Source organism: Clupea harengus, chromosome 1, assembly GCF_900700415.2.
Source record: "Clupea harengus chromosome 1, Ch_v2.0.2, whole genome shotgun sequence".
Taxonomy (NCBI): domain Eukaryota; kingdom Metazoa; phylum Chordata; class Actinopteri; order Clupeiformes; family Clupeidae; genus Clupea; species Clupea harengus.
In genome coordinates this window covers 30,422,658-30,436,393 of record NC_045152.1, presented here as the reverse complement: position 1 = coordinate 30,436,393, position 13,736 = coordinate 30,422,658, and the positions used below count along the sequence as shown (strand labels likewise).

General features: G+C 47.5%; 1 protein-coding gene across 2 annotated transcripts in view; it reads left to right on the top strand.

The window, feature by feature from the left end:
- olfm2a (olfactomedin 2a) overlaps positions 1–13,736 on the top strand; it is a 61,165-nt gene that overhangs the window by 10,564 nt on the left and 36,865 nt on the right. The window contains exon 1 of one of the 2 annotated variants that reach the window (XM_012833753.3): positions 11,938–12,711. The exons of the other annotated variant lie outside the window; for it this stretch is intronic. Within the exon in view, the coding sequence (XP_012689207.1) occupies positions 12,568–12,711 (144 nt within the window). The 5' untranslated portion in view covers positions 11,938–12,567. Of the gene's footprint in view, positions 1–11,937; positions 12,712–13,736 lie in introns of those variants that run through there. 2 annotated transcript variants of the gene reach the window in all.

Sequence of the window (13,736 nt, the reverse complement as noted above, 5' to 3'; positions counted from 1 at the left end):
AGGATGGCTGGTGACACACATATCAGACATACAGTAACAGATTTGCTCCCTCTCTTGGCTGGAGGCGGCGTCACTCGCGGTGGTCTGCGGCTCTGACTCTAACCCGAGCTGACATTTAGAGCTGGCCACACAAACCGTGCCCTCCACCACTCTCTCACACTCACACACACACACACACACACACACACACACACACACACACACACACACACACACACACACACTAGTGAAGAACACACAAGCACACACACACGCACAAACACCAATGCAAACAACAGGCAAGCAATAAATAGTATCTCAGTCTGTTTTTGTACGTCCAGCTTCTGGGGTTAAACATGACTACCTCAAGTTCATTACCTTGGGTGATTTGGGTGTTTATCACAGTATGGTCAGTCCTGACCACCACTCTGTGTGACCTCCCCTCTAACCCCCTGTGCGGTGAATCTCTCATGAGGGCGCCTATGTGGAGATGTTCCCCACATACATATGGAGGTCGCACCCTGAAACCCCTTTTTTCCTTGCTAGAGAGAGACAGAGAGAGAGTCTCTTTATTGATAGAAAGCCCCGGCACTCGAGGAAGGGATCGATGGCACTTAATCATTTGCTTTCTCAGTACCCTAGAGCTCTTCTGTATCACTGCACATGATTCCTGGGTAGTCTTCAACTAGCCCAGGAAAAAACCCTCACCATTCACATTTATACATTCAGCAGGCACCTTTATCCAAAACAACTTACAACATCATGCAGATTTTTTGCCATCGGTACTTGTGCTCCCTGAGTATCAAAGCCATAACCTGTGTATTATTGTATTAGCGCTGTGATCAACCAGTTGAGCTACAAGAACACACTCTAATCACCACTGCTTATGTGAGACTATGTGTGTAGTTTGCCTACGTTGGAATGGGGCTATGAAGGGGATTTATGAAGGGACACAGTTACCATGTTCTGGCTGAAACAGCCAGGTAACATCTACATATGAAACAGCCAGGTAACATCTACATATGAAACAGCCTGGTAACATATTCATATGAAACAGCCAGGTAACATATTTATATAAAACAGCCTGGTAACATATTCATATGAAACAGCCTGGTAACATCTCCGTGTGAAAGTCTGCCATAGACCTAAATTCAGCTCAGCTCAGTGGTTGTTTCCTCCAGAATGTGGCACAGAAGCAGAAATAAAGAGATTAGTTACAGCTGTGTACCCAACACCTCCTTATCTGTCACCTTCTCAGGTTACAATCTCTTAGCTCTCCTCTCCCCCCACTGTCTCTCTCTCTCACTCTCTCTCACCGTTTCCTGAGGACATTTCCCCTGGCTGGAGTGTGGAGAGTGACAGAGCTCCCATGCGGGCAGAGAGATAGCTCTGTGAAGTTACGTGTACGGGTTTGAGAGAAGGAAGGGAAAAAGCGAGAGCCTCTCACTGTCTGAAGCAGAGAAAGGAGAAAGGAAAATGATGGATGGAAAGAAAGAAGGAGGAAGAAAAAGAAAATTAGAACGTTGTTGAATTGTAGGGGGGGCTGTGGCAATATGGAGTTTCTTCTGTTAAGAGACACATTTTTTGAAATTTAGTGATGTAGTCTTGTAGGAGAAAAGACAATGGGCCTCATTCTCGAACATTTTCTGAAATGTTTCTTATGGACTTCGGAACTTCACCGGTGCAGAGGTGGAGGTACTGTTGCAGGATGTAGAGGTGTCCATTCTATTCCACAATGGCTATATCAACGCGATTGAGTTAAGTGCTTATGTATTTATTCACTTACATTTGCAGTGTTCGTGTAGTCCTTTTATTTATTCACGATGCCTCGTAGAATCATGACTATAAATGTGAAACGTAATTGTTAATGATACAAATATTCTCATATTTATTATTAATATAATAATTTAAATCCGAGTATGTCTGTAGAGTTGATGTGAACGCAATCACCAACGATTTCTCACAAATTCAGCCCTCAACACTTCTAACACGGAGCGGCCCAGTGGGGCATCTTGTGGTTTTTTGAGGAACGCATTTGAGAAAACTCTGGCCGATTTACGACTGCTATTTCGCGTTCTGAAAGTCTTCTGAAGTTCAGAACAAATCCCAGATGAGAAAACTTTCATGAATGCCAAATTTGTTCCTAAATCCACCGGAAGTGGAGTTCAGAAGAAATTCCTTCTTAAATTCTTCTCAACTGCGTTTGAGAATGAGGCCCAATGTTTACAACTATTCTTGTGCATCTTGTCAAAATATTTTGCTTTATGTGTTTTCCCAGTTTTTTTCAGTGCCTGAAAATGGCTACAATTCTATTAACAGAGACACAAGATACATAGAATTTCACAAGACTGCACAAGAACACAATATAGTTCCAGCATCATTGGAAAGGTAGAGTTACTGTTTCACAGTAAAAACTACACAATGAACCTGTAAGGCACCTCCTGCCCCTGATGATAACAGGCGGCCGTACACGCCTAAGCTCCAGCTCCGCTCTCTGATTCCACTCCTCTGATCCGCTCTTTGATTACACCAGCATCCCAGGTACGGACGGGGGCCGGGGGGGCCGGGTGTGCTCATACGCCTGGCACAAATCACTCACTTCAGGGCAGGCAGGCACACCTGGCAAAGCAGCTCCAGGCAATTTGCAGATACGGCGTCGTCAGTCTCCCTTTACGAACACCTCTGCGATGATTTCACAATCACAACCCACTTACGGGTAACAGAGGCTCCCGCTGAGGAGGAGGTGGCCACTGAGGGTTGCTCCGTTGTTCCTTAAGAGGAGCTTTCCTCCTGGTGCAGTAGCAGACTAGTGGACCTATGCTTCACAGGCCTCCAAGTAATCAGGAGTCGTGGACATGCATGTGTGAGTGGCGAGACCATGTGCTTATTGGGGGCGGGGGGGGGGGCTGCTTGATTTTCTCCACATTTCCTTTCTGTCTCAGCCCCCACCTCCATTACTCTACCCCTCACCTCTTTACTCCCTCGCCAAACCCCCCAAGACACTCTACATACTCAGAGATGTACCACTTTGGTATGGCCAGGAGGAAGACAGCAGTGATTTCTGCCAGGCTCTGTGAACGTGTGAAAATGTGCTGCTGGGCTGAAAACCCTGCCCTGAGGTGGTCAGGAGATAAAGAGGAAGAGAGACAGGGGTAGACAGGAAAAGAGAGAGAGAGAGGTAAAGGCAAACAGATACAGAGAGAAAGAAAGCTAGATTAAAAAGCGAGATAAACAGAGAGACAGAGAAAGAAAGACACAGACAAAGAAAGACACATGAGAAAGACTGAGATAGCGTGCCTCGCCTACAGGGTGATTATCATAGAGATCCTAATAGAGAGGGGAAGAATCATTAGTGCCCTACCCCTCCATCTCTTGGATTCCACCCCCCTGAATGGCACTGACACCCCTAGCTGATTGGGTTTAATTAGGTTGATATCACCAAATCGATACAGACACGACAATGACTACACAATGCCATGTGAGCCTATCACAAACTGTGGTCAGAGAGAGAGAGAGAGAGTGAGAGAGAGAGAGAGAATATAAGAGAGAGAGAGAGAGAGAGAATATAAGAGAGAGAGAGAGAGGGCAAAGAGAGCAGACATATAGGGGAGAAAAATATACATACTTATATATATATATGCAGACAGTGAGTAAAGAGGGCAGACACAGTGTAAGAAAAATGGAGAGACAAAAGGGAGCTAGAGAAAGAGAGAGAGAGAGAGAAAGACAGAGAGAGAGAGAAAGAGAGAGAGAGAGAGAGAGCAAGCATGTACAAAAGATGAGATGAGTGACAGGAAGACAGTGATGCAGGCTGACATTTCACTGTAAAGGCGTGGGGGAGGCTTTGCACCAATTCTGTGCTTTCAGTGTGATTACAGCCCTTTGTGTGAGCACCCTGCCTCTGCCTCTGCCTCTGCCTCTGCCTCTGCCTCTGCCTCTGCCTCTGCCTCTGCCTCACATCTCAGAGATGCACCACTAAGTAGCTGGGAAGAGAAGACCGGAGAGGCCACATTGAATTAAGAGGATTTGAGGCGGAAATGTCAAACAATACAGTGAGCGCTGGAGAGTCTCTGTGACAACGACCCAAGATGGCCGAGTCAGCCATGTGGATGGAGGAAATTGGGGAGGTTGGGGGGGGCCAGGGGGAGACCTAGAGGTCTGAAGGGTGTGGGTTGGGGGGTGGGGGGGTGGTAGAGGAGACTGGCCTTAAAGCTCTCCTCCCAACCAGAGCCCTGGAGCCTTGGGGTGGGTTGGTGTTCAGATAGACTGTGTCAGCATTCTGCTCTAACCTGGAGGGGTTGAAACAAGAGGGGAGGATAAACATGCAGGAGGGTGAGCCGGGTGCTGCCACTCAGCTCAGGCGAGGAGACAGAGCACACACCGCACACACACACACACACACACATACTGAGCCGGCCGATGTGGAGGGAGGAGCAGAGGAGTCAAGACTGATGCTAGAGGAGGAGGAGGAGGCGCACAGGAGGAGGCGTGCTGCTCTCAGCGAAAAGGGGCGGACAGACTCGCACTTGTCAGATCCATTTTTCTGGTCGGCTAACTCTGGATCGATGGCCGCGGCTGAGCTGATATATTTGTGTTGATCTGACCAAGACAGGCCTGAACAAGGGCTTTATTAAACCTGAATGGTGAGCACAAACCAACCAGAGACGTCCACCGCTTCGGCTGCACTCCGTACACACTATACTCGTGAGGCAGATGGGGAAACACAAAAGTGTTTTTATGTGCGACTACAATTAACACAACTTCTTCCTTATTAGAAATCAGGGAGCAATCATGTGTAGTCCGCCAGGTACCTTTGCTGTTACCAGGTAACTGCTGTTGACACCTGCGGGGAATTATTATGTTTTTTGACCAAGTTCATGTCTCGTGATTCAGATATAGGCTCGTTAACGCAGCGTGGTTACTTAATGCACTAATGTGACCCAGGAGAAAGGAAGCTGCAGCAGCGTGGAGCATATCCTAATGAGGAGAAATGGAGTGAATGCTTAAGTTAACTAATACAAACGAAAAGCTCTGCCTTAAGGGAAGAATCGTCTCCCATTTCTGAGGAGCGCGTTGTGAATAATAATGGTATAATATAGGGTGCGTTATCTTTAAGTTCGGAGGCAGCGCCGTAATAAGGTCATTAACTATGCAACAATAAATGCACACCCTGATAAACACGAGAAAATGAAAGTGCATTAAAGTGTGGAAATTTATACACAAGAAGCAAAGAGTGCTTAGTTTTACTCATACATTATAGCACAACAACCAGACATGAAAAAAACCCATAAGGAAGGCGGAGGTGTGAGCCTGTATGTCGGTTGTTGGAACCCAAAACCAGAGCCTGTCCAGCACATGAGTGCTCCAGGGACAGATCATCACGGCCCTCGGCTAAACACCAATCCTCTCGTTTCAGCCTCTCAAAAACACATTTTTCCTCAGTGTGTGTGCGTTTCTCGCCTTTTTTTCTCATTTAATGGTGTAATCACTGAACAGATTAGTGGACACAAACACACAGACAATTACCAACTCCAGACAGGAAGGATTTCATGATAGTGGGGGAACGAGGAAGGGGTTGAGTCTTGTGGGTGGGTGTGGGGGAGGGGGGTAGGGGTTATTAGATCAGGTACCAACCCTGAGGAAACACGCACAGGGGTTATGTTGGGGGGGGACCATCGTTTACTGTAATACACTTCCATTGGCAAACATATCTGTGCTTGACCACTGGCGGAACTGAACCATTAATACTTTAAAAGCATCTGTGTTTCCAGGAAGAATGACACAACTCATTCGGGACTAACAGCATTGCTGGCATGGTAGAGACACATTAGTTACCACTGCGGGCTGGTACTCATTTGCAAAGCAGACTGCAGAAAAACTGGCAGTTCACAAAGATAATTTAGCCCTTTTGAGCCCACCAGTGGGTACTGTCTCCATCGCTGAATATTCCGGCAAGTTGCCCAGACTGTCGGTACGAAGGGTCAGTCTGGCACTATTTGAGAAAGTGGCTTAACAGCTAAGAAAATGAGGCAAAAGTGTTCAAAAAGCCAATTAGTTAAGCACTGTTACTGGGGTGTCAGTGGTGGCAGATTCCACACTGAGAACTTCACAGAGAACCTCCTGACATCCTGCATTCATTCATCGTGGCTTTTGGACGTGGGAGAACAGAAAAAGAACAGCAGAAGCTCGGGCAGGCTGTTTACGTGTGATTCAGCCTGGGCAGACAGTCGTGAGCGTCGTCTGCCGTCAGACATCCTCAGATGTCATCACATCATGTGCCCCAGTGAGCAAGCCTCCTCTCACAGCTGGGAGGAAGGAACCCTGGGCAGAGGTCACTCGCGTCCACCAGCCAAGGCTGTAACTGAACATCCAAAAAATACAGACGAAACACACGTTGGCATGTTGGTGGGCTTGTGGGTGGGTGTGTGGTTGGGGGGGGGGGGGGGGGGGGGGGGGCGACCTATAGAGGACAGGACTTTTATGTGCTGCATGGAAGCAGTGGATGTCCACAACAGTGAAAGGAATCACAACAATTAGTACCCAATCCTTATAAACACAGAAACACAAGAGGGATGATAACAGTTGATGGTGGCTAAAGAGTCAGGGTGCTCAGCACAATAACTACAGCCCCTCCACTCCGATCCTCACTCTATGAGATGTACCCCGTCTCGGTGTTCGCTGTGATTTATACATTCCAAACAGTGTGGGTAATTATAGCAAGCCCTCATTAAATTTTACAGCTTCTGTGCACATTAATAACCCGCAGAAAGGGAATCATGGAGCCTTGGCTGTGACTATGAGCTGAGATGAGGGTGCAGGGACAATAGGCTGCTTCCATCTCATCCCTTATATTGGCTTTTGTATTTGTTTTGTGTGTGTGTGTGTGTGTGTGTGTGTGTGTGTCTCTCTGTGTGTGTGTGTGTGCCTATCTCTGCATCTCAATGTGGGTACGTGTCTGTATGCGAGTATGCATGTATCTGTGTCTGTGTGTGAATGTGAATGTGTGTGTGTGTGTGTGTGTGTGTGTGTGTGATTGTGTCTCTGTGTGTGTGTGTGTGTGAGTGTCTCTCTCTCTCTCTATCTGTGTGTGTGTGTGTGTGTCTGTGTGTGTGTGTGTGTGTGCTGGTGACTCAGAATGGATTTCCATCGGTCAAGCAGATGAGTGAAGAGGATACACAGAGCAGTCCAATGAATGGGAGAGTGAACAGAGAGAAGCCAAGTGGGCCCTCTACTCCCTGGCATCTCTCCAGCACAACCACACCATGTTTACACAGTCACTCATCACTTCAGAGGTCTAAAACGGCAACTGCTATCCATTTCTGCTCTTCCTTTCATCAACCTTCTCCATTTTTATTTCTCTGTCTTTTTTCGTCTCTGAGGATCTACCCTTTCCAAGGGAGCTAATGAACCAAAGACGTTCACAGGTGCTACTGAAAAGATGAAAACATCTCAGTTGCCATGGCATTCATGACATTTTACAAACAACTGTAACAACAACAAACGTTTCTGCTATCTTCAAAATTGAATCGTGGAGTTGCTGGTAAGACAGAATTGAGGCCTGTATATTCTGGATAATTAGAATTGGGCCTTTAGGAGCTCATCCTAAACATCCAACAGGCCGAGCCGCCTGTGCATAAGAAACAAAGAATACAAAACCAAACTTTTTGAAGATTTAAGCTGCCACCACTCGATAAAGACGCGCCTCTCAATTGGCCGTGAACTGCTCAAGCCAATTACTTCCCCAGGAGAGTGACAAAGGCCGCACGCAATCACGGGGGCCAGCGTTTGCATGGGGGCAACCTCAATTAACAGGCTCCCTTTTAGCCTCTGCTGCCTCTCCGCCAAGCTCAGGACTTCCAATTTGCTGTCAGTAATCAGTCCATTTACGCAGGTTTTTTTGTGTGCAGAGAGCGGGATGTTTGATTAAGCATGAACGCCCAAAGGTCAGCATGTCTTGCTCAGTTTCCTGAAAGCGTGACTCATCGAATTAGAGAGTTTTTTTTTGGTTGTTGTTTGGTTGTAATTAGGTCGTCAGGGCGCGGAGACTGCGTAAGGGATCGGCGACCACCATAGAGAAGGATGGACTGGCTGTGTGTGACACATGCTGATTTTCTCTCACTCTGCTTGAAGGGAGCAGCATCCTCCTGACTCCGCCTTGTGGTTTTCCGGTCTATTTTTCCAGCTCTATGCAGCTGTCTCTCCAAGGCTTTTATTGCCGGTAAATATTTCTGCTTAACCCTCAAAATAGACAGACACAGAGTCTGCCAGTTATGCCTTCTCAGCACAATGGCAGGCAATCAAATTGCTCTCCTCAATGACAAATTGTGTGATTATATTCATTTTTTTCCCCAGTCAGACAGAGACAATGAGAGAAGAGTGGATCAGAGACGAGGCAGATAAATGTCTGTCTGTCTGCTTCATGTCCCACTGTTGATTAAAAAAAATAAATTATAATTAAGTGTTCCATTGTAACTAGCTGAGGCAGGGCTGCACCTCTGTCTGTCGCACATAAATGAAGATTTTCTGTGCTGCTTTGAAGAAACCTGCGGTGAAAGGAAATGTGAGCCATAGACCCCAGTTCAGTGATTTCAGAGCACCTCTCCATAAGCTGGGCCCTATAAATTGAGAGTTCATGATATGTAGGCTAACCACTTGGAACTACGGGGAACTGCATAATTCATCAGGGTAAATGCTGGAGTTAAGGAGTTTTTAGTGTGAGGCTTAAGTGGCGTGCAGGCAGCAGCTGTGGCCTCCCAGCGAGCTCCGTGTGTAGCCTGCCTACACCTGCAGCATGATACTGTGACAGCCAGAGGAGCCTCTCATCCTTGATGCCAATTCATTCCCCGTCTCGTGGTCCACTGCTGTGATGGCACTGCTACCGGGCTCTCATAGTAGCCACCGTACTCTGCCGTCGCCATGGAAACGAGGGCCACGCGCATCAAGCAAATTGATTTTGATTCTTGGAAGAAAGCGAGGGGACATCTGTGGCAGTCTTCAGATTAATAAATAATGACCGACTCCCTGGACTGTGTTCGCGGAAATAAAAAGGATGACATATCCCTAAGGAGCTTTATTCCACTGAAAACTGGGCCGAGGTCTTTGATTGACTGCTGATTGCACCCTTTTGACTCTCAGAAGAATGGCTCTGAGGATTAATATGAAATGTCACACTGCCATTATGTTTCAGCTTACACTGAAGAATGAATGCAAGTAAGCCTGTGTTGTATGGCTGAAGCATACTATGAACTTTGCTGCCACCAATGGGCATATACAGGTACGGCAGCCTATGCAGGATGGTGTGTGTGAGTCTTTTTTAAAGATATGTGCTGCAGACATTGAGCACAATAGAATTTTTCAAAGGATATGATATTCATGTTTGCTGAACATCAGAATTAATGGGCTCAACATCAGTATTAATGACGACAGTGCCCATTAAGGATGAATTGTTGTTTGTGATTCAAGTAAATATTTATTTCATGAAAGAGGGTTATGCAAATGCGAATGACTGACAATCAACATTAACAAGCACCAGACTTTGTTTTCCCTTATTCCTCGCATAATTACTGTGTGGTTTGTGTTCTGTTTGTGTGTCTGTGAGAGAGGGGGTATGTTCTATTTGTGTGCATGTGTGTAATGTGTAATTCCCATTTGTGTGTGAGTGTGTGTGTGTGTGTATGCCCCTGCATGTGTGTTTGTCCATGTGTATGTTTGCGTGTGTGTGTGTGTGTGTGTGTGTGTGTGTGTGTGTGTGTGTGTGTGTGTGGTGCCGAATTATTGTTAAACTCTCATGAGCTCTGTTCGCTGTGCACACACAGAGAGACAGGCAGATTATGCCTTGCATGTTAAGTATGATGTGAAAGCTCTAAGGTGGATGCTGATGGTTTTCATATTAAGGGAATCGAGATTTACTGGATGAAGATTGCTGGAGTACTAATGCCACCTTGTGACCACAAACGGTATTGCAGAATACCATGTAATGCGTTGTCAGATATCACAGTGTGTATTCAGAAGATGTACAGCAACAGTTAGTATTAAGGCAACATTTTCTGCAAAAGTGTTTTTTTTTCTTCTTCAACAAAACAGGATAAAATCACAATAAAATGTGATTTAATAAATAATGAGGCTGAGGAGATCATCTGGCAACCTGGCGGCGTCTCAAGAAGAGACCGAGACAAAAGCTGTTGTAGCACTGAACCTCTGAACCAATACCTTGCTAATTGGCGAAGAGCCCAATGTCCTGCTAGCTCAGTTTAGCCTGGTTCAGGTGGATTAGCCTACATCAGGCAACTTAATGTTATTCCATAGATGTAACTACCTTTTAACGAAACTGTTTTCTGTTGAGAGGCTTTAGCATACCCTTTTAACTAAACTGCCTCATTGACATGGCACAGCATTTCATTACTAGCTAGTTCGAAGTTCATCGATTATCGAAACCGAATTGAATTTGTTCAAGACTACCTGAGCTTGTTCTTCGGCATTTAGCCTATACAGTGCATTTCTCGTGTACATTACAGTGCAGGCGTTTGAAGAAAAAAAAACGATTCATAGTAACAGTCTTGTCAGAGTCGTGTTGTGGTTGTCTGTATACAGAGAGACCCTCTGCTGGGTATATATAGTATAAGACACTTATAAAGAGCTACTGCAAAGTCTCCTTCCAAGAAATCAACAGACCAAATAGAAGAGCAGAGACTTCACTTAAAAGGACTCAACCATCCATGTCCAGTGACTGTGTGAACCAGGCACTCACGGTGACATATTTGAGAACCGGTGTATTTCACACTGCTCTACTGCGGGGTGTATGGTCTGGAATCCGGCAGTCAACCCGTCAGAATCACGAGAGCGGTCAGGCTTTACCGACTTACTGCAGAAGCGCCAGTACCCATTCTACTCCACACGGGGGCAGCATTGCTCCAGGCAGTGCACTGCCAGTGCAGGGTGAAGTGGGAAAGCAGGTGGTTAGAGGTGGGGCTGACTCTCGGCCCACATGAAATTACAAACTTAATATTTCTCAAGATGCCTTCCCAGAATAATGTTGACGTTACTGGAAAATTGGTTTAAGAAGAAACAGCTTTTTTCTCTGCCGATGCGGTTGCCTTGCCTTGCCAACATGCTGGTGCCGAGAGCTTGTATACCTACTCTGGCTCAATACTCTGGCTCAATAAGGTAAAAATACCTACCTGCCCACTAGTGACTCAACTAATTTAAGACCTTGCGCCAAATGCCATCTATGTCTGTTTCTGCAAGATGTATAGCACCTCCTATCAGCTCCACTTCTTTATCTTGCCTCTGTGGTGAAGTCAGACCTAGTGTGCTCCCCTAGCATATGTGTTTAATTGCCTGGCCTCCTGCCTGTCTCCTTAGCTCATTTGAGTCAGGAGAAGCCCTGCCTGAGCAGCTTCTTGACTGACTTCGGACAGTCTCCTTTACTCCAGTGGGGGGGTATGTTTCAAGCAGTGTGTTGCTGCTGAGCATCCCAAACGTGTATTACAGGGTGATTAAGGAGGTGTCAGATGGGGCGATGATTGATGTGCTGCCGACAGAGGCTCTGGACCAAAACGTGGCACCAACCTTCTCTCTCATTAGCACTCTATCAGCTTTCTCATCCCTCTCTCTCTCTCTCTCTCTCTCTCTCTCTCTCACTCTGTCTCTCGCCTCCACTCTCTCTCTCTCACACACGTGCAGATGAGACCGATGCCAAGCTAGAGGAGACGGTATTACTGACACCAGGATGCTTTCCATCGCTGATTGTTTTTTGCTCCTGCATAGACAAGGGGAAAAAAAAAGATCTAAGAGGTTTGTTGTTGTGCAGCTCACTCTCTGTGCCTCTCTGTCTGCATTTCAAAGAGAGAGGCTGAAAGGCACAGAGGAAGAAGGGAGACGGGAAATGGATATGCACGGGGAGCAAAGCCAGAGAGAGAGAAACAGAGAGAGAGAGAGAGAGAGACAGAGAGAAAGGGAGTGAGAGATGGGGGAATAGAGAAAGAGTCAGAGAGAAAAAAAGAGACAGAGAGGGAGGGAACAGGGAGCAGGAGAGCCAATGCGCAGCTCTGCATCTTCAGAGAGAGGGTGACAGAGGAGGGAGGGGGAAGAAGTGAGGAGCGAGAGAAAGAGAGCGAGCGTGAGAGAGAGAGAAAGAGAGAAGAGCAGCAACTGGAGCACTCGCAGTCTCTCTCCCTCCACAGATGAGTGGCGTGTCGGTGCCGCTGGATTGGTGCTCCCTGTCTCCGCACTGGCATCCAGCATCAAGCTTCCCTGGCTCCCCGCTAAAGCACGCTGTGGCTCTCTCACTCTCACTCTCGCTCTCACTCTCGTCTCTTTCTCTCTCTCTCTCTCTCTCTCTCTCTCCCTCTCTCTCTCACACACACACACACACACACACACTCTGTCTCTCAGAGGGCAGTGAGTCAAGGGAGCGGCGTCGCGTGGGTCCTCTGCGCGAGTGCGTCCCGTGTGTGAGTGGCATCCCGGCGTGCGAGCGCGCGCGCGCGTGTGTGTGTGAGGAGGTGAGGGGAGGAAGCTGGCGGTGAGGAGGTGAGCGAGGAGTGAGGAGGCCCGGCGTTGCCGGCGGTAGCAGTAGCGGCAGACGTGATGAGCGTGCCTCTGCTGAAGATCGGCGCGGTGCTCAGCACCATGGCCATGGTCACCAACTGGATGTCCCAGACGCTGCCCTCGCTTGTGGGGCTCAACGGCACCACCATCTCCAGAGGGGGCACCTCCGAGAGGATCGTCAGCGTGCGTAACCTTCCTCCTCTAATCAGTCTCTCCTTCTCTGCTTTGTGCACTCGCTTGGCATATATCTCTCTCCTTTTCAATCTGTGGCAAAACAGGCATGTTGCTCTTTTCTCTTCTATCTGTGCAAAATTGGCATGTCTCTCCTCTCTTATGTCTTTGGTAAAACAGGCATGTTGCTCTTTTCTCTTCTGTTTTGGAAAATTTGGCATATCTCTCTTCTCTTCTGTCTTTGGTCAAACTGGCATATCTCGGTTCTCTTTTGTCTTTGGTCAAACTGGCATATCTCGGTTCTCTGCTGTCTTTGGTCAAACTGGCGTTGTGGGCTGAGTATAGGAGCAGATTGGGCTATAGTGCAGGCTAGAGCAGCCTCTGACAGGGGCAAATGGTAAGTGAGGGCAGGACTGGTCACTTTCCGAGAACAGAGAGAGGCGAGCAGGTTACACTGTGATTGAAAGCACTTGGAGTGCCTTTGGAAGTGTGCATGGCTCAGATGGTGGGGAGAGGGGGGCGGGTGCATGGGTTGGGGGGGGGGGGGCATGGCATGGAGGGTGGGGTGCATGGGGGGGGGGGGGCAAATCCAAAGTCCCCCCTCCCTGAGTGGAACTGCTGAGGAATCTCTCTGCATTTCTCTGCATTTCTCTGTGAGGGAATGTTTCTGCCCTTATCTTCACAGAAGGAGAGGGGGTTAAAAAAGGGGGGGGTACGAGGGATTTTCTGACTGAAGTCCCACAGGAGCCCGACGCAGCTTCTTTCCGGGCAGGATGATAAAGCATTGTCTGATCCTCTGAATGGAGCTGGGTCTGGGGCTAGCATGGGAAGTTGCCCGTGATGAGACGGGCTGGCCTATATCCATACAGAAACGAGCCACTATCTGGAGGTGACCACTGAGAGGTTAAGGCTGGATTTCCTCCCACTGTACAGTGCACATGAGGATGCCAAAAATAGGCCATACTGTAGTTTCCTGGAGAAAAAAAACTAGGCAAGACATAAGGGCTAGTGGTTATTTTCTTAAAAGGGTCTTAAGT